We start from the raw sequence: 21,886 nt of genomic DNA, 5'->3' as shown, positions 1-21,886 counted from the left end.
ATGATTCTGACAGATGTGTTGTATTTGCAACAGCCACCTAACTTTGTTGATGAATGTGGCACAAAAAGTTTTTATGTTGGGCTGAACTCTTGCTGTACAACAAACGAATCTGACCAAGTCTTTGACTTTGTTGAAGTATTACTATTTGTATGCCTGCAAATAGGGTTACTTCTGGATGGTTTTTGTCCACATATTCTGTAATGTTGTCTCTTCTTTTTCTTTTTTCTTAGTATTGTTTTTCTATTTTCCAGGATCTTCAGGCCTACATGCATGCATGCCTATACTTGAGTCAATGTGTTGTGAATAATATTACTGTTTTGCAGTGTGCAGACACTGTGGACTTTGGAGTTTGTGCATTTGCTCATGCATGCATAATGCAGGAATGGTTATTTTTGTTTCCTGCCAGTGGCCCCTGTAACGCTCTGCATGTCTAAGTGTTTCTTAACTTATTTTCTTGTTTTTTTTCAGAAGATTCAGAGATTAGGTTGAGGAGTTGGGGATGAGTTGGGGAACAGGTAAAAGAGACATTCTGCAGTGCGGTCACACCATGATGTTTTATAGTCCTTATATAATGTAAACTGTTAAACGCACTAAGAAATAATTTTAAAAAAATATTGTCCATTTCAAAATCATATATTATATATTGTTTAAATAATACAATTTAAGTTAATAGTTAATTGATGCACAAGCACCACTTTAACTTTTCTGGTAAAGATGGGGCTATTAGTTCATCTTTTTTTTAATTTATGATTTGAATCTGCAAAGTAAATAGTCACTAAAGTTGTCAGATGAATGTAGTGGAGTGAACAGTACACTATTTCCATCCAAACGTTAGTGGAGTAGAAGTATAAAGTAAATCGAATTACTCAAGTAAAATGCAAGTACCTCAAAATTGTACTTGTGTGCAGTACTCGAGTACTCTTCACCATTGGGGACTGACACACTATAAAATGTATGTAAGGTACAGCAAATGACCAAGGTCTCATCCATGCATGAAAGCACAATTTGTTTAAACTATTGAGATGATTAGAAAAGTCTTCTCAAAAGTTCCTCATTTTGCTTTTAACACGATCACATCAGTGGTGTGGAACAGAGGGGATTCCTTGTTGGTGAGCAGGGGAAGTTTGTTTTCCTGTGTATTAAACTCTACTTCTGAGTCTGCTACTGTTACTGAGTGTCTAGACTTCCTCCTGTCTCTTCCGCTGCCTCCATCTCATCAGAGTTCAGTTCAAGTCTTCAGTCATTCTTATCCATGTGTCTAGCATCTCCTCTTCTACCCCTCACTCCCTGCCACCATCACTACTCCTTCTCCATATCTAGACGACAAGCCACTGGGACCACGTCCAGCGTGGCCTTATTCAGATCAGTGAGAAACAGTGTGTGAACAGCCTCGTCTCCCATCGTGCTCATTGAACAACAGCTACGAGTGCGCTGAGACCCCTGGGTTTGAAGTCTCTAACATTTGATCCATGGGAAACCCTCATGCACAATAACACCGGCGAACAATGTGGCCCCAGTTCTGTGTGTCCCCAGAGGGCCACTGTAGACTGCAGATCTTATAACCTGTCCTGGATACATCACTCCCCTGGGAGTGGACCACTCCCATCTGAAACGACTGGCCTGGTGGAGCAGCCTGGGCCAGCTAAAGTTACACACACTCAGTGGTGCTGAGATTGAGGGTATGACTTGTATGTATTTGTGCATGTGTGTATGAGTGAGGGAAAATTTGTGACACCTATAGGTTGCTGATGACATCATTTACTGTAGTTACAGTAGTAGTAAAATAGTTGATGCGGTGATGAAATTGACAAACTATTAGCCTCATTTCCTTCACCTTCTTGCAAAAGAAAACTGCAGCCAGTCACTATTTCCTCTTTCAGGAAGTCAAACAAACAATAAATTCCCAAATTTCCAAATTTGTCTTTCTAATATGTCTCTCTTGCTGTGATTCTCCACTTTGAAACCTTTACAGTCAATCCCAGCAGAACATGTGATACTGTTAAAGGCACATGGCTCCTGTGGTCAAACAATGAATGAACAGATCGTCACATCGGGATGGAAAAACAGAAACCCATTTTGTTCCACATTCCTCCGGTAATCTATTTAACAGAACTGAGACCAGACTTCTAACAGCAGTATTTGAGGCACTGTGATCTCCTAAACTCACAGACTCTTATGTAAGAGCAGGGAAGTGGTTTGATCTAGGGTAGGCTGGGTGAGAGACGGAAGATGTTGCAGTAAAATTTACAGTAACTGATTAAAAGGGGGAAAAAAAACGTCATGTAGAATCTCTGTAACCAATAACGTCACCATATAAATCAATGATTATATATATTAGAAGGATACTTCTTCTAAGGATTTTAACCATAACCACTATGCCTAACAATAATGAAAAAATGTCACACAATAAGCAATACACTTTATTGAGTGCAGAGGTGACTAGCAGCTTTTTGTCCAAAGATGGTAAGGTGAGCCCCCATGATGTGATTAATACAAGAATACACACAAACACAGTCTAAAGGCAACATATTTTCTATCCAGCATCCATGGCAATGTGTCACATTCACCTGTTCCTCTGTTGTTTCTGTGTGTTTTACGGCGGGAGCCCTGATTCTTTTTCTTTTTTTTTCTTTCCTTTCTTCAGTTTACTAGTCCAGCTCCTAAGCTGACCCCATCAGCCGATCCCTTGCTTTGCTCACTGAAGACAAAGGAGGCTGTTGTCTGTTGTTACTTGTTGGGATAGCTGTGTCTTGGATGCCATGTGGGTCGCTGCGGTGAGGTTGAGGAATTGTGAGGTCTCAATTTAAAGCTTTCCAGATGAGCTGCGGTTTAATGATGGGAAAGGCAGGGGATTTGGCCTGTCAGTATTGGCATCACACAAAACAGACACACACACGCACACACATACCAATGTCCACTGACCAAATCAGATTAAGGATAAATAAAGGATAGTTAGTGAAGTTAATCAACTACTTTCAGGTGATTTTGTTTGGAAATCTTTGCACCTTCCAAAGATTTATAAGTCAGAAATGTATTTTTATTTATTAAAGACTTAATAACTGACACTGGTGCTGTGATATCAGTTACTAACACCATCCTTAATGCTATCCGTTCAGTACTGTTTCTGTTCCCATCCCCTTTACAGAAGCAGACAAGAAGAGCCAGTGAGTGTTTCTACATCTCAGGATGTAGGGCAGACATCTCCTTTTAAAAATGTTTCCTTTGATCCTAAACAACATGCAGCTGTTATTTATGGCTACAAGTGTAGCTCATGCAGGATGATTTAGAGTGTGTTGTTTTGCCAGTAGTCTAGTTACATTAAGAGGTGTTTCTAATAGTTCACAAAAACCCATTTACAAAGAAGGGAAACCAAATTAGAATTAGGAAAAAGAAGGATTAGAAATATAATTTAATATAATCCAGTCCAGTACAACAACACCACTGACCACAACTTAAATAATAAACATATTGAATTGACCCCTCTCTGACGGTGTCAACAAAAAAGCAACATGTGATTTTATACTCAAATGCTCAATGTATTTGTGTTGTATTGGATTATATTAAATTATATAGCTCTACATAAATTGCCAGGCAGTATATATTTTCCAGCCCACAGGATTCTTATACTGAGGGAAAAAAATATCTACTTATGTAATAATGTTATTACAGTGTACATCAGCAGAGGATATCAAGATTCTTGATATATATGATTTAAAAAGCAATTTAAAGGTGGAGTCAGTCATTCTGGAGTAAGATAGTTGATTGCTGAGTCTCATTCCCAGGTTGTCAAATACTAACATTTTGACAAAAGAGTCACTATGTGAATGGTTCAAATATAACACTAATAGTCTTTTCATCAGTCTTTCTTCAGCTAAATAAATGTCATAACAATAGTGATGTAATGAGTTTTGCAGCCACTGACAATGATAGCCGGCTGGTGCACTAATAAGCCAGAGACTCCGCCTAAACACTGAAGTGTGGAGAGAGGCTGTTCAGTGTTTCTGAGACCCAGGGGAGGACAGAGGAGGATCATGAAACAGTACATATTCTGTCTCCCTGTAATTGCCTGTTTGTTCAAAGCTAATGATGGTTACTCAAGCATCTCAGAGGAGCAACAACTGTGTGCTTTTCTTTGTTGCTCCATTATGTCATGAATACTGATTACAGTCTGAAAGTCACAGCTCCAAGTATTTGCTCTCTGATTGCAAACATCTTGATCTGCAGTATGCTCATACACGATTGTCTTCGAATTTAAAGAGCTGGTTTAAATTTAAATTTAAATTTATGTAAACTATTTGCCATTGCCATTTGACTTTTTCTTTTATCTATTGTCCATTTGGTTACACTTTTAGCTCTCTTGTTTTCTGCTTGCTAGTTTTTTTTTATAAAGAACAAGAAATTACAGCATTTTTCATTAAGAAACAGGATCATACAGTCTGTCTCATCTCTGGAGAATGCTCCAACTGTAAACCTGACTCTAATAGGCACCTGTGTCAGTGCCAGTGAGGCTGTACTTTGGCAGAGCAATGCTTTGAGCAAAATGCTAACAATGGCAATGCTACCATGCTGATGTTCACCATCTTAGTTTAGTGTTTTACCATGCTAACGTTTGCTAATTTGCAGTCAACACAAAGTACAGCTGTGGCTGCTGGGAAAGTCATTTTGGAGGTATTTGGTCATAAACACAATACATTGGATAAATTGAAATTGAGATCTAATGAGTTATTACAGTTCACCCTGTGGAAAACATGAAGGTCTGTACCAAATTTCATGGTAATCCATCCAATAGTTGAGATATTTCCCTTGACACAACAGATGTCGCCCTCATTGTGGCACTAGAGGAAATGTCGGGATAACCAAAGTTTTTTCTCAACGGCTACCTCAGTTATTTCTCAGTTATTTCCTATTTATTCTGCCACGCTGTCCCTCCCTTCAGCCACATTCCCACTTCCCCCTGCATTTATTTGTAGTCAGTACCATTCTGTCCACCAGACACCCTCTGATTTTCTTAGGACTAACTACCTTTCTCGAACCACCTATGGCCTACACCTCAGTCTGCTAACTCCTCAGCCTGGATCCCCTGATCCTGTATCTCTTGAACCCTACGAGCCTTCGATGGACCAGTTGAGGAGCCACCCTGATGTCCAGCAGCCATCTTTTACTGGGTCTCGCCTTGCCATTTTCAGGTGGTACCTTCATGTTGGTGCCACATAGCCTCTGCTGCCCAGCCTGCAACTCCGCAGATCAGTCAGCCTTTTGGTCTTCTACCTGAACCTGAACCTGAACTCAAATCTGTACCTGCCTGCCTTTACCTTTGACCTGCCTCGTAACTGTTAATCTGTGGATTTTCGCCTACTTCCGCTTTGACTTGCCGCCTTTGCCTGTGAGCCTATGTTTCTTCATTTTACTATTAATCAATCAAGGGTAGTGTTGACAATTATTGGATTTAAAGGAACAAAAAATAAACTTTAAATTTCCAACAGATTCTCCAAATTCTCTTTCCTAGCTATTTATAAATGGGAGAAACTGGGTCTGTGGATTATTGTGAGTAACTGTGTCAATATATAAAACATATTACGGCTCAATTTGAATGTTTGGTGTTTTGAATTAATCACTGTGTTGACATGATCTCAGCAAATCCAAACTATCTAGCTGGATACTTCAAATTCTGGGTAAGAGGAAAAATGTTTCACTCCCTCACACTCATGCACGAGCAGCTACGGATAATAAATTCAAAACAGTCTAAAAACCTGTTGACAGTAATTTTTATGCTTTCTTATAGTAGTCAAAAAAAAGTCAGGGGTTATGTAATTTCACTGAGATCATATGAAGTATGAGGTACAGTGTGTGTGTGTGTGTGTGTTTGTGTGTGTGTGTGTTTGTGTGTGTAGACTGACGGCTGAAGCCTTTCACAACATATCTGCCAAACACGGATTCCCTTGGAATGAGTCAGAAAGGATGCCTTCAGCTCATGCCTCTCTCACTTACTCTCTCCCCCACTTTTAGTTTCAGACACATTCACCCACATTCACACACACAGTTCCGTACACACACCCTCCGCGTTAAACACACCGCACATGCCAAACTGTGAATTCCTGAATTCTGCAGCCAAACTAAACTCCCGGTCATCAGAGTGCTTGTGTTTGCATCATCCTTCGTGGAGCTGTTTAAGTTTCTAACCACTGTGTCTCCTGTGCTAAAGCTTAGGTAGACATTGAGTTTTTATGGCACACATGTCCCAGTAGCGCAGTCGTCAGCTCGTTTGCCAAAAACCTCCAGACTGTTTACGCAGATAGTTTTTTTCATAGCCAAAAAGCTCCAAATCACCAGTTGTACCACTGGCACTTGGTAAATATTTACCCACTCTGTTTAGCTTAACAAACTAAAGACTCCACAGTCTTTCATGAAAGAAAGATGGCCAAGTGGACTTTATATGGTGCCAATGTGTAATGTGCTAAAATGCTGCAAAAAAAGGCAAACTGAGATTGATTGATGAGTAGGTCTGCTGGAAATGTGCCAAAATAAATGTATGAAAGGCTAATCCACTTCCATATTTTGTGATGGATGGAGGACTTTTATTTCTCTGTTGACTCACTCTCAGCAGGAATCTCCAATCAGGCTGAACTTATCAAGCGTGAAAAACCATTTGAAAGGAGGGCTGAGAGGGAAAGAAGAAAACAAGAAGGTTCTTTCTCTTTTTCCTGCTTAGAAAGCTCATTATTCCTCAAGCTCCCCTCTGTCTGAAAAGCACCCCCTCCTCCTCTAAATTACTTCACTTTTTTAGTTCCCGCCTCACCTCCCCACAAGCCCACACTGTGAGTGACTAACACTATTTTATTTTTTTTCTTCTACTATAGCACCGCCTCCATTCTCTCACTGGCTCTTTTATTCCCTCGTCCCCACCGCTGCTCCCTCCTTTCCTTTCTCCTCCCCTCTCCTCTTTTCCTCTTCTCTTTCTCTTCATTGCTGGTTGATCACACCAACCAGCTCACAGCCAAAGAGTTCCTCTGTCCCTCTCACACTGATCAAGCTTAAAATCCAGAAGTTTTCCCCTGAGACATTACTCCAAAGGAACTTATTGCTCAAATCTAAAGGTACAGAAACAACTTCTATCTTAGTATTTTACCATTTAATATGTCTGCAATTGTATGTGTGTGTCTGTCTGTGTGTGTGTGTGAGAGAGATCTGTGAATCAGTATCAGTATAACCATTAGACCCAAACTGTACACGTGTGTTGTAGTTACTCGAGTGAACACAGGAGGAAGTCTGCATGCCTTCACAGTTAAATGCTGCAACACATGAGTTCCTCACTCAGCTGTTTGTTGACGGATTGGTTTTTACAATGCATTTTTGGCGGGGTTGCATTATTATTACTGTCATTGTACATTTTCTGCATGTCAGGGACAATGCCAGTCAAAGAGGTCAGAATTAGACAATCAATCATTTAATGCACCTCGTATGTGCTCTATATTGTACAGACAAAATTACAAAATTATAAACCCTTATCTGACTGAACTAAGAGTGCACAGTTTGTTTCTTTGTGCTCAAATAATGCAAACTCTTTCCAATATGTCCTTTCCTCTCAATCAGGACACTTGTAACCAAAGGAGAGGTGTAACAGAGGGGGAGAAGAGCAACCGGTGACAAGTGAATCAGCAACGGCTTTATGGTGTTCCCATCACAGCTTGAAGGAGTTCAAGTTCCTGCACGTTTATAACAGGTTGGAAGATTCCAGCTATGACTCAGAGCTGCGGGGAGGACCCACAAAGGACCCGGAGTGGTCTCCACCAGCTCCGAGCCGGGATACAATCCCGGTCGCTGATGGCCAAAAAGAGAGTGGAAAGCATCACAAAGGATGATGTGAAAGGATTCTTCTTAAGAAATGCCTTTGTGCTCTTTACCATCGCAGCTGTCATTATTGGTAAGTGGGAAAATGTATGTGTTTCACTTAAGTCACTGTTCAGACATTGAACTCTATAGGTAATTTAGTTGATCGTAGGACTTTGTTTGTTCCTTTCCTCTCCGTCTATCACCACTTTGACCGCCCGTCTATTCAAACTTGTAAAGAAGAAGGCACCAGATTTTCTGCATTGCCCCGACAATCCATCAATCTGGTGTGACTAACACCTCTGTAGCAGGACGGAAGAAGGAAAAGAATTGAAACAAACTCACCGGGTGAAAGAATAGAGGGAACCCAGATGAACTTAGCAGACTGGCCTTTATCTGATCTGAGCTGTAGCTGACCCCTGACCCTTGACTTGTTGCCATTAACCTTTGAATCTTACCCAGTAGGAAGTGAACCAGGCCCACCCACCTCCTGCACATCTTCAGCCCTGCTAGAGTTACACCATGCCACGACAAACACATTTGATTGATTGTTAAATCTGGCATATTCTTCGCTTCAGGCTGCTGGGTCAGCCACCTGGGCCTGCTGGTGGATTAGTGCTGCAGTGGACAAACAGCTTAATGAGTGAATAGACTTTTCTGACATTGAAGAAAAGAACTCTGCACATAATGAAACTTAATTCAATTCAATTTAACTTTATTTCAGAGGGTTAGGACAACAACATGGTGATAAAATCACTGCAGTTCAGAGTGATTCATACACATACAGACATTTAACCCAATGTTTCCAAAGACAAGAGGAGTGCCTTGTATCACTTTGTGCAGACTCAGTTAAAGCCATTATGGTTAAATGTTTTCTATAATAGACACAAAAATTCAGCACATCTACTTCATGAGGCAGGTGCGTCAGAGTGGGATGAGTATCCAAAAGTAATCGACACGTACATTTGTAAATAAAATTTCTCAACACAGCATGAAAAGGGGGAACATTACTAGTCACAAACTGAATTGCAATCATTGCACAAGAATCTGAACTGCTCCTATTCCAGGACAGGTCCTGTCAAGATACCAGCGAATGCAAATGTTTATTATTGCACAAAAGTATTACCAGCAATGATAATGAAATAACGTGTTTTAACCTTTAACAGTACAGCCCCACCTCTAATGCATCATTCTTAAATAGTAATCCACTGAATGTTATTTGTAAAAATATATTGTATTACTTGGGAGACTGCAAGTCAGTCATGTGATATGATATAATGTTTAAGCTTTCAGATGATATTTTGGGTAAGTAAAGTAAAACGTATATCTTCATCCATAGATATGCCTCTTAACATCTAGTCAGGTTAACACAAAAGACTGATAAAGTTTTGTCTTTTCTTTCTGATAACTGCAGGCATTATCCTGGGATTTGCCCTGCGCCCTTATAAAATGTCTTACCGTGAAGTGAAGTTCTTCTCTTTCCCTGGGGAACTGCTGATGAGAATGCTTCAGATGCTTGTGCTGCCCCTGTTGGTTTCCAGTCTCATCACAGGTATGAACGTCAGGCCTTCTTTTTCGGGCCATCAGGACACCAAAGACTGCAGGTGCATCTCCCACCAAGATGTACACGACTTTTATTCACTTAATTAATCAATTCACCTTTTACTCTTTTATTCTTTTGAGCAGTCAAACATATTTTGACACTGTGGTATTTTCGCTTTAGTATTTTTGATAAACTTTTTCTTTTAGTCACTGATATTTATGACAAATAGATGTGACAATGTTGCACACACACAAGGCTTACACACAGCACTCCCACATGATTAGGACATAATGACGGTAAATCAAGTGTTCAGTTGTCATTGGCTATTTTTAGTTAGTTGTTTTAGTTCTGTTGTACCTCATATATCTAAAATAACTCACTTACAGGTCAAGCCTGCTTGACATTTTTTTATTCTAAATTTATATCAAACATCACCACTCTTCCCCGCTCAGCATGGCTCCTCTGTAGACAGTAGGAATAGTACCCCCACCCGACCAGACAGAACTCATCAACTCTCTACCACTGTGTCCCCTAATACCATATCTCTCCTATCCTGAAGTGGAAGTACAGTACAACAATCACATAGTAGCAGGACCACTTTGACTGTTTATGTGAGATTTTACTGACATGTTTTGCAGGTAGCATGTGTTTTCATTGTAAAACGTTCATGCCATTGACGGTGCTGTTTGTTGTTTTGTGGCTCCACCGACCGACATGTACCTCATGAGTGGCAGAGTAAGCCATCTGTTTGTTCAGCCAACGCTGTTTGTTAGTTTTGGGCCCAGCGGTGGATGGGGTTAGGATGACCTCATGAGCGCGAGAGAGAGACAGAGACAGACAGAGAGATATGTTTTCGACGTACAGTGCTGGTCTCAATCACATACTTGACCCATGTTGTAATGTTCTTGATCTTAATACAACATGAGCAGTCTTGTGTTTTAATTGAATAAGCAATTCAGAATTTGTGGACTGGATTACTTTGGTTGAGTACATCTCGTACTTCTGCAGCTCACATGTATTTGTGGCTGTATTTCAGAAAAACACAAACATATGACACTGATGTTTTCACTTCTAATCCAGGGATGTGGTTAATTCGTCACTGTTGATATGGTTCATAAACCCATTCAGACACGCAGGGATGTTTTCTTCCAGAAGCAAAGGCCTGTGGGTCTGTTACTGAGCAGAGCCTGTACTTGTTATGTCAGTAAAAGTACAGATAGAGTTATGGAACATGTGTTTCCAAAAACACTGGTCAGCAGTACTGACTGACTGTATGTAGGCGGGACATGCTGAGATCAAATCTCCAGTCTCTGAGCAGTGATTGACAGGGCAAGAAAGCCAGTCTACTGAAGAGATGACAGCGACTTGTTGTCCGATAATAGCCTGCTTTGTGCTGCAGCGGGGCGTAACATCAGCATCCTCTGACATCATGTCACATGACCACAGCTACAACATGTGGAAACCAACAAAGAGTGCTGTTCTGCAGCCAAGTCATCTGTAATACAGCTCCTTTCTCGTGTGTGTGGATGTGCCAATATTCAAGATATCAGATGCAACGTTATCTGCTATGAACTCATCATTAGACCAGATAAAGCCAACTACTATATTACTACAAGATACTTTTAACAGACTTTATCTGCATCGGCCTGAACGCTGCTGCATCCTCTTTACCGTTAAACCTGCACTTAAACCCACTCTATCACAGTGTGTCATTATTCTCTTCATTGCAAAGTTTTAAGATATGCATCTATAAAGCTTTATTGTTGTTATTCTTATTTAAACAGAGGTTATAAATGTGGTTGTGACAAACAACTGCTTCACCAAAACACACGCATTCCAAAATGCACGCTTAAAGTTTGGGATTTTGACTTTTCACACATGAGGAAAAAGGTTGTGGGCTGGATTCATCAACTTTTCTATAAGAACTGATGTCCTGCAGCCTAAATGTAATTGCTGGAACCTCTCTTTCTAGAGCACAGATTTCTTTATATACATGCCTTTGAGCACAACTTTGAGAATCACATTTTAGAGGATAAGAGCATCGGAGCTCCTATGACTTTCTGCAAACACGTGGTCCCTCCTTGTGCAAACCAACTGTCACGCTCTCAAGGATGAATTGTGCCTTTATGTGAAATGGGTTGTCCCAGTTGAAAGGGACCCCTGAATTTTGACCCTGTCTAAAAGTGAGGTTAAAGTAGGAATCAGAAAGTTTGAGCAGAGTCCAGAGGGGCCCTAGAAATGAGGGAAATGAGGGAAAGCAAAACTAAGGATCAAGGATTATGAGAAACTGGCTTATTTGTTTCAATGACAGAGGAAAACTGTAGGGTCCTCACTGATCTTCCTCATCTAGAACCACATTTATTTCTATCTCACGCACACAAACACACTTCAAAGTAACCACTCAACATGTGTTTACTGCAAATCCATATTGTCTTCAGGCATTTCATTAAATGAGCTGAGAGTCCACCACAAAGTATTTATAGAGCCAAGAAGGGCTGGACAGGGAGAGGGGATGTGGACATTAAAAAGAGGAAAAGGAGGATGATTATGGCAGAGGTCGCTGGAAGGGGAGCTTAAATGTAGAGGGGGTTGGGACCTGGGGAAGAACGGGGAAAAAATGTCAGGGAGGATGAAGGCTCATAGTAAATACCTAGACAATATGAGTCTTTGTGAGTTTGTTAAATAAATGTAGCAACATAAAGGGAGAAATAAAATAATGAAGTTATAAAAAACAATAAACGTCAACATGGATTGAAAGTATGTAAGTAGCTGGTAGTAAAAGTACAAGTTCTCCCTCTGTTTTAATATTCCCTTGTGGTATTAAATCACTATATTACATGGAAGTGGTCCACTTGGGACTTTAGTTGAAGTCAAAAATGCATCATATAGTATGATTTTACTACTAATGTGTCAGAATTTAAAATAAAGACTAGCCTTTAGAGAATCTGTGAGAAACTACAGCAAAAATACCATAATTCCCTGAAATGTAGAGTAGAAGTATAAAGTCTTCCAAGTGCAAGTATTTCAAAACTAGACTCATGAGAATATGTCATGTCTTTATTTTTCACCATAGCAACTTACAAAGAATGGCAAATCTTTTTCATGAGTCCAGTAAAGCACTGTCTTGTGCACAAAAGGGAGAACATGTATATAAAGAATTTAAATATAATGGCACTCAAACAAACAATCAAACATGAAAGGATTGTTATAGGAAACTGCAAACAAAAAAACAACAAAATATTTTGTAAATTCTGAGCTAAAAAATCTCCCATCACATTCAATTGCTTAGCTGAACCTTTTCACCACTGCTGATTTATAAGGGCCTTCACTAATCTGTTTATCTGTGCTATACTGCAACTGCAGGGCATTGACAATTATTGTCATTACAGACTTATCTTGATTATTCAATTAACTGTATTTTCTATAAAATGTCTGAAAACTGGAAACATTTAGATCACAACATCCTAGAGCCCAAGGTGAGGCATTCAAATTGCCAGGAAATCAACAACAACAAACAAATGAAAATTAATTATCAAAACAGATTAATTCAGTAAAATCTATTAAGCTCCACGGACTGAGGTGTGGAAAAACTTTCTGACTGCAGGCCTTCAGTCAAAGTCTTGCTAGAACTGTGGAGTCAATCTTTGGCCGGCGTCAGTGGATGTTAATTGCCCTGTGGGCAGACCTCTTGCAGTTGCTATGTCCTGCGCTTCAACTTCCCCCCTCCCTAAAATAGACCTACTTCTTTGTGTTGGATGAACATTCCCCATATGAGAAAGAAAGTCATTCTCCTTGCGCTCCTTCAATCTTAGTTCTTTTGAAAGGATGGAATTGGTGAGGCTGCGTCCGCTGTTGCCTGGACAACAAGCTGGGGATCATTGTGTGCGTGCGGGTCTAACTAAGTCAACAAGTTTTCCCAGGGCTGTCAGAAAAGGAATAGGAGGAGAGCAGGAGAAGGGGGGTGGTTTGGAGGAAAAGAGTGGCAATGAAAGAGGATTGCAGCAATAAGATCAGCGTGCAAGAAAAAGAGAGGAGGGAGGCCAGGAGGGTCGGGTGGGAGAGGAAGGGAGGGGTACGAGGGGGCACCCTGAAACAAGTGGTGATGGAGGGGTGGTAGAGAGAGGAGGTGAAGAATTTGGGAGAAGAGAATGAGGGAGGGGAAGGATGAGGAGGGGAGAAAGAGGATCAAAAGAAATTGTATAAAAGCCTAAGTCCCGGGCATGTTGAGACAAGAGGGACGGAGAGGGCCAAAGCAGGGGCAGTAGGTACGCCCATGCCCATGGTACGCAGGGTGTCAAAGTGCCACATATGAAAGGAACACATACATCTCCCATCACACAAATCCTGCTTTGCCCTGTACAGATCTGAATGAAGATAATGGCCATAATAGGACCTGACACATTGAAAATACAACTCTGCTGTCATGCCTATCCAAGGCAGCTTGCCTGTTTCCAATGGATGTGCTTTTTTTTACCTCCATTATCCCTACAAAGTCTGTTTAATGCTATTAGAGCTGTGGAGGACGGTTTATACCTCAGGCTCCTGCAGTGATTTATGAATTCTTCTTTTAGGTTATACAGTTAAACAATATCCAGCCTTCCACTGAGAGTAAGGTAGCAAATGATTTATTTGTAACTTGATTATCATGTGGTTGTTATGAATTATGCTGCAACACATTTTTTCTATAGAGGCTAACATCATTCTGTGTTGTATTGTCCCTGACACTTTATATGCTTTGGCTTGATATCCCAGCACATACAGTTTTCATATCAGAATACACATACATCTTTGGTAAATGGACCTGTACTTGTATAGCGCCTTTCTAGTCTTCCGACCACTCAAAGCGCTTTTACACTACGTGCCACATTCACCCTTTCACACACATTCACACAGAGATGGCCAAGTCCATCGAACAGAGACTAACATTCATTCACATTCACCAGGCATCGGGAGTAATTTGGGGTTCAGTATCTTCAGTATCTTGCTCAAGGATACTTCGACATGTGGCACCAGGAGCTGGGGATCGAACCCACAACCTTCCGCTCTGCCTCTGAGCCACAGCCGCCCATCTTTGTTGTATGTTTTTCTTCATGACACAAAGATTCAGTTGAGGTCAGACTGTTAATTTGTAACTGACATGTCTGTCTGCTCTTTGTGTACACAACAGACTAACGTCACACTTGAGGACACACAGCTCTGTTGTATGATCAAATAAAAGACAGCTGTTTGAATGATGCCAACTCTGCTTTGGGGTGAAACATGTAGCCCCTGCAGTTATAATTTTGAATCATCTGTATATGAATATACAGGATGTAAACAGATGATGCATAGTAGATCTACCCCCTGGGTGCTGTACAGTAGGTGCTGTTTTTCCACTAGTAAAGGTCAGAGTGAGATTGTGTTTCTTGCCGCTCTTTGTTGTCACAGATAGTTGGGCAGATAATCCAGATGGGTGTATTCCAGCTGTAATTACAGTACTTTTTCCCAGGCTAACTCAATGGGACAGATGCAGATGACACTATGCAAACTCTGAGGTCATGGTGCAGCATGACGATAGGGATGTTTTTTTATCATATACAGAAACAACAACACATTTTATTAACTTAATTATGAGATTATTGAATTTAACAAAATTTTCACTGAAAGCTAGTTGTGTGTAATTGAAATGAATGAATGAAACTGGCTGTCGGTGAAAAAATTAATGAATTAATTAAACCATACACTGCTCAGTGACTGACAATGTGGCTAATTTACAAGATGGCATGGAGCTGCTTGCAGCACTGCTGCTCCCTCTACAGGAACTGTTGGGAATTCCTACAGCATGAAAGACCATCCAAACTTCTGATAATAAGAGTAAGAGTGAAGGTACCAGTGTATAAATACAGAAACTGGAGGATAAACTCTGTTGTGGTGATATACATTAACGTACATGATATGTCCTTCTCAGGTATGGCTGCTCTGGACAGCCGGGCTTCTGGTAAAATGGGTATGAGGGCAGTGGTCTACTATACCACCACTACTGTCATTGCTGTGTTCATCGGTATCGTCATGGTGCTCATTATTCACCCTGGAAAAGGATCGAAGGATGAGTTCGCCAAGGCGCCACAGATAGAGCAGATCAGCCCAGCTGATGCCTTTCTGGACCTTATCAGGTATGTGCAAACACATTTATGCACACTGAATAACCAAACACTCACAAGAGCACTCCAGTACATTAATTCTGTCAACAACAATTCATCATCCCTCATTCATTTATCAGACCTAATATTGTATACACTGCATGTAGTTTGATTATTTTTCTTTTAGTAACGTGCAGGCCTATTTGTCATTTGTAAGTAATTTGTTATTCCTAACATAAATGTTTTTCTTGTGTTCTGTTTTCTAGAAACATGTTTCCCCCTAACCTTGTGGAGGCTTGCACCAAACAGGTAACTCTCACCACATCCTGCCTATTTCCTTGTCCTGCAATTACATTATATGTTTTATTTCTTAATTATCTTACTACAGCGTATCATCATCAGTACCTGAGTGCACATTTAGCATTGTTTAAAAGCCTCTCCACAGTGCAGGGTTTCTTTTAAATGTTTTTGCTTTTGTATGGTCTTGTTGCCTTTGTCATTACTGTGGACTTTCAGGTACTTACTAAAGACCTCTATTACACTAGAAATACATTTCATATTAAATCAAGTCTATATTTCCATCTATATAAAAATCACTTGAGAGGTTATTTCTATCAACAACAAACCCGAATTTCACATTTTATTCTTGAAATAAAATTCTTGAAAGTATTATATAAAAGTATATATAAAACATTATTGTCCCAGGGATCAATCATCATTTAACCTGCCCTCTTTATTTTTTTTTAAACCCAGTTCAAGACGCAGTATGCCAAGAGAGTAGTCCATGTGACGATGACAGTGAATGACTCGATATTCACACTCAATGGCAGCCAGGAGATATCCCGGGAGGAGATGATCCCAGTGCCAGGGTCGGTTAATGGAGTCAATGCTCTCGGCCTGGTGGTGTTCTCCATATGCTTTGGGCTGATCATCGGGAGCATGAGGGAACAGGGACAACCCCTCAAGGACTTCTTCGACTGTCTCAATGAAGCCATTATGAGGCTGGTCGCCATAATCATGTGGTGAGTACAAAGAGGGATGGATGATTGGATAGAGTAGACTGAAGTGTTGGATCTTTCAAGAACAAATTCACAGTAGCACTCATCTGTCCTCAGGTATGCCCCTATTGGTATCCTGTTCCTGATTGCTGGTAAGATCGTGGAGATGGATGACATTACATCCATGGGCGGCCAGCTGGGAATGTACACAGTTACAGTCATCTGCGGCCTCCTCATCCACGCCATCATTGTCCTGCCAACACTCTACTTCCTTGTCACCAGGAAGAACCCCTTCGTTTTCATCGCTGGGCTGTTGCAGGCACTTATCACTGCCCTCGGAACATCCTCTAGGTATGTGATTGGGTTCGAAATATCACAGACTGACAAGACAGGTCAAGGTCAAGGTAGAATTTATTATCATTCTCTCATATACAATACTGTAGTGTACAGGGGAGTAAAATTTAATTGCCTCACTGCTTGAGAAACAGCACAGAGAACAAACAAGCAGACAAAATGTAACAATCATTATCAATAATAATTCTGTTAAAGTGGTCACAGCAATTCACCAACTTACTGTATTTTCCAAGAGACCTTTTCTCTACTTTGCTGTTTTTTCATGCTCTCTCTCTCTTTCTTCTCTCAGTTCTGCCACATTGCCCATCACTTTCAAATGCCTGGAGGAAAACAACAAGGTGGACAAGCGAGTGACCCGTTTTGTGCTCCCTGTCGGTGCCACCATAAACATGGATGGCACAGCTTTATATGAGGCCCTCGCAGCCATCTTCATCGCCCAGGTCAATGATTATGAACTCAACTTCGGACAGATTCTCACCATCAGGTATGTGACACACAGTACACTTGCATTTTAACTTTAGCTTTTTAAAAATCCATTAATAATGTAGTTCATTCAGTATTTTTTAGTGTTATAGTTGTATCATCTAATTCAACATGGTACATGGATTCAAAAGCATTTGATTCAGTAAACTCACCCTCTCTGAGAGTTGCCACAGTTTTGGATGTACAACAGAATATTTCTATTACATTTGTCTTTCATTATGGCAAGAAGAACTACTGAACCCAAGAGAAGCATGTCCAAGCCTCAAAACCACAGGTTACATGACTTGCTAACCACCACTTTTTGAATAGGGAGAGATGGGCGATAGTGTTTCTGCCACAGGAATGAATTCAAGTGACCCTCTTCAATGCTATTACCAAGGAATGATGGAGAGGTCAATGCTGGGACATGTCTGTCACAGTTGCACTGTATTGATGGATTTGTAGACAATTCATATTTGCCTTTTTTGCACGTTTCCCCATCAGTATCACAGCCACAGCAGCCAGTATTGGAGCAGCTGGCATCCCTCAGGCAGGCCTGGTCACCATGGTGATAGTGCTAACATCTGTAGGCCTGCCCACTGATGACATCAGCCTCATCATTGCAGTTGATTGGTTCCTGTAAGTATTGACAATAAGACATCTTAGAAAGCCATTCAGTTAAAAGGTAAAGGTCTATTTTTCCTCCAGTAGCACGAGCACCGTGTACAAACATGTTGGCTATAGAGAGGGAATGAAGACGGTTTAATCATGAGGAAATAAACTATACTGTGGTATGAATCCAAGCAAGTTCCAGCCAGAGGGAGGTTTTATGGGGTTAAAACATTGGTGTGCCATATACTCTTGAGTGGATTACAGGACAGCTTCCAGAGACACTCCCTTCACATTCCATGTCCCTCGATCCATCTGGTTTTTATTCAGTTGGCAGCCAATCCCAGCGCGACGTCTTACTTCCTCCAATGTACTGGCTTTGTTTCATGTGGTTTGTGGAGTGCCTGAGGCGATTAAAAATATGCCTTCAGTTTTCTAATGATAATTTTTATGTACACACATTTACAGATAGTCCAGGTGAATTCAATTTAAAGTGTATTCGATGGAACTGATTAATTTATCGTACTTGTGTCTTCTTCAGTCTTTTGTCGGCTCTTCACCTGTCTTTTTTGGCTTGTTTTGTCCTCTTTTTTTGTCTATTAGTCTCTTGTTTCATCTTGTCTTATTTTGTTTTGCCTTGTCATGTTATGTTCTATCTTGTCTTCTCTTCCTACTCCCTGCCTCCTGTCCTCACCCGTTCTCTGTCTTTCCTCAGGGACCGATTGCGCACCACCACCAATGTCCTTGGAGACTCCATTGGTGCAGGTATTGTGGAACACCTGTCTCGTCACGAGCTGCGGAAAAAGGACCCTGAGGTTGGAAACTCAGTGGTGGAGGAGGCAAACAAGAAGCCGTACCAGCTCATCTCCCAGGAGAATGAGTATGAGAACGAAAGGCCTCCTCACAGCGAGACCAAGATGTAGTGGCCAGAGTCTGACATTGCATACATTCTTAGGAAAACCATTGCGCTGCATTGAACCACGTTCTCAAATAATCTCTTCTTAATTTGCAAACCTTCCTCTTACAAGAGTGAAGGGTTCAAATTAAATTGATCTACAGCTAGAATATTTTTCAGCCAAGATAAGTTCCACTAATGTTTGAGGTCTGGTGTGGGCTTTCCTGACATACTGCACACTTGAAATGGTTCACTGTTGCATTGTTTCTCTAAGGGTTTGTGCTGTGATGCTTCCTAAGAGTACTATACCTATCTGCCATAGGATGGCAGCTGTTTACTATTACAGTGAGAATGAACTACTCTAGTCCCTGGTGGTCAATGCTCTGCATGCCATATCCAACTTCTCTCAGAACTGTGATGACTAATCTCACCCACTAGAGGCCAGTATTGCTGTGAGTCTTAACACACCGCAGCAGATTACAGCCCATACTTGCACAGACGCCTTTCTGGCTTTAAAGTTGTTGCTTTTGTTTTGTTTCTATGTGGCTCATGTAAGTGAAATGGTAGTAAAAATCTGAGCCTGAGGTGAAAACTGTTGGATATCATGCACATACACTGGGGTGACCAGGCCAACTTCTTTGGGGGAAAAAGGGCTTTCTATTTACAAACTTCTGTACAGAGATTCCTGGCTTTATTTTCTATGATTTGGTGTACAGATTTCAACTGAATGAATGCATGATGTCATTTACCTTAAGGTACACACACTTTTGTCCCCTAATTATCTAAACAAGTGAGTGCAATTGTAAGGCAAACATAGCTGTCAGAACATCTTGGCAACTATCCAGCCCTTAAACCAACTATTACAATCATTAAAGTGATAAACCAAAAACCCACTCAGCCACGTTTTCATCTGAAAATTTGCTCTGCTGAGAATTTGAATCTTCATCCAATCAGAATTTTAAGCCATCATATTTCAACCAAAAAAAAGAACTAAAAATATTCCAAATTTCTATACAGTTTCATTAAATCATACCCACCCATCCAAACAAATCGCTAACCCACACAATAATACATCAATGTTTCAATAGGAAGATAGTCATGATGTTATTTCTGATTAATTAACTCTAATGGTGTGTGTGAGTCTCTTACGCAGGTCCTCTAACATGGAACTAAAACTATTTGGTTGAAACATTTAAGTGTCAGTATGAAATATTTGTTTTATATTAAATTAGTAAAGTGATAGTAAGGGGTATATCATATTGAAATTTTGCTGGACTATACTAAGTCTTGTCTATTCTCAACTGACCTTTCTTTAGATAATAAAATCTAACATTTATTCTATTTGATTTAATATGGATGCATGTTGTAAAGTCATGGATTTCACTTAATTCCCCATCTTTTATTTTAGCTAGCGTTAATTTGTAAGTACTGTTTTGCATTTGTATCGATATATAACAAATGTAACATTTACATAGAAACTGCTTTGTATAGAAGATTCTTCTCAATATACCGTACTTGTATAGAGAAATGTAGATAAATGTGTACATTAATTGTAGATTTAAATTGTAAAGGGTTACTTGAGGATTGCGTATGTAAAGATGCTGTAACCATGCTCTTATCGAACCTAATGACCAACTAACAATCCCTCTAGTTCCTTTACAAATGCAAAACTGGGTGATTTAAAAGGACAAAATGTTTTCCTTTACACACTTGAGGAAATGGACTAGTTCCTTTGTTTACAGTTGCTGGTGTCTCTCTTGATATGTCACATGTGAGTGCACACACATACACACACACAGACACACACGACTGAACAATAGTTGTAATTTTTATCTTGCATGGATTTTTTGAATAAAATAAAAATTAAAAAAAATCAGTGTTTGTGTATTTATCAGTTTATCATGATAAGCCAAAATATATGTGTAACCTAACATGTGGAACAAGTAGATGTCTTTAAATGTTTTAAATCCTGGTTTAACTAGTTTGCACATACCTATTTGACGGCATTAGGGAGTATCTGCCCGGGAGCCGCCCAGAGGGATGTAATGTGTAAAGATTCTGAACGGTGAGTGTAGGTGGAGGCTGTCTCTTGCTTAAGGTGGTTGTTGGTGCTGCAGGGGGAAACACTTCTCCATTTCCTCTACCAACCCTGGTTGTCCTTAGCTGGAATTTGTGCTCCAAACCAGGAACCCTTCATACAAGCGCCTCTCTACCAAACATCATATTTAACAAATGCCAATGCTGACACCTTGAGGTCAAACAGTGATTTGAGTTCCCTCAAAACATTTTTAAAAATAGACTGTAAATTTGGCAAATGTACCTAACTTTTGCAACATGCAATAATCCTGAACAGTTGGATACCTTTCTTGTGTTAAGATTTTACACATTAAACATTTTATCAATTAAGTTCTTATTTACTTATTGTCATGTCTCATTTAATCCTTTAATTATAAACTCTATACAGAAAAAAATATAGTCCCTCAGGATGGGATCTGATAATTTTTTTGACATAAAAGTATTGATGAATGTACAGACGACACACATGCATGCATATAGTGGTGAAAAGGACATTTATTAAAGAATTACCCTTAAATACAATTTTGTACTTTACTTATTTCAATTGTATGGTACTTTATAAACACTACACTCCAATTTGTACTTTTAAGTCCACTGCATTAATATGTCAGATAGTTACTAATTACTTTTTAATTAAGATTTTATAAAAAAAAACCCACCTTTAAAATAGTATACTTATAGATTAAACTGTAGTGACAGTAACTAGTCACAATTACCTCCAATTTAACCTGCCACAACATTAAACTGCTGCCTATTATGTTAATGCATCAATAACAATCACCATAACACACTGAATGGTAATTCTGCATTCTTCCATCACAGCACACATAATAATAATAATAATAATAATAATAATAATAATAATAATAATAATAATAATATAGCAACAATATTGTGCTATTAGTTTGCAGTGTATCATCAAAAAAACAGATTATATGGTGATTATATGGATATTTATGGTAATTCCGCGTCCTGTCTCATCACCAGAATGATGATTTGTTTA

The 21,886-nt window shown here is 39.9% G+C and overlaps 1 protein-coding gene across 1 annotated transcript; it reads left to right on the top strand.

Annotated features, from left to right (window-relative positions):
* Window positions 1–6,933: 6,933 nt before the first annotated feature.
* Window positions 6,934–20,683, top strand: slc1a3a (solute carrier family 1 member 3a). Its single transcript, XM_051421639.1, has 10 exons — window positions 6,934–7,094; window positions 7,591–7,921; window positions 9,242–9,379; window positions 15,318–15,522; window positions 15,756–15,798; window positions 16,243–16,511; window positions 16,605–16,838; window positions 17,131–17,325; window positions 17,808–17,942; window positions 18,628–20,683. Exons 2-10 carry the CDS (start codon window positions 7,738–7,740, stop codon window positions 18,833–18,835), a joined length of 1,611 nt encoding a protein of 536 aa, XP_051277599.1. The 5' UTR covers window positions 6,934–7,094; window positions 7,591–7,737; the 3' UTR covers window positions 18,836–20,683.
* Window positions 20,684–21,886: the final 1,203 nt, after the last annotated feature.

This window comes from Dicentrarchus labrax, unplaced genomic scaffold (assembly GCF_905237075.1).
Source record: "Dicentrarchus labrax unplaced genomic scaffold, dlabrax2021, whole genome shotgun sequence".
Taxonomy (NCBI): Eukaryota; Metazoa; Chordata; class Actinopteri; family Moronidae; genus Dicentrarchus; species Dicentrarchus labrax.
This window is presented reverse-complemented; position numbering and strand designations above follow the sequence as displayed.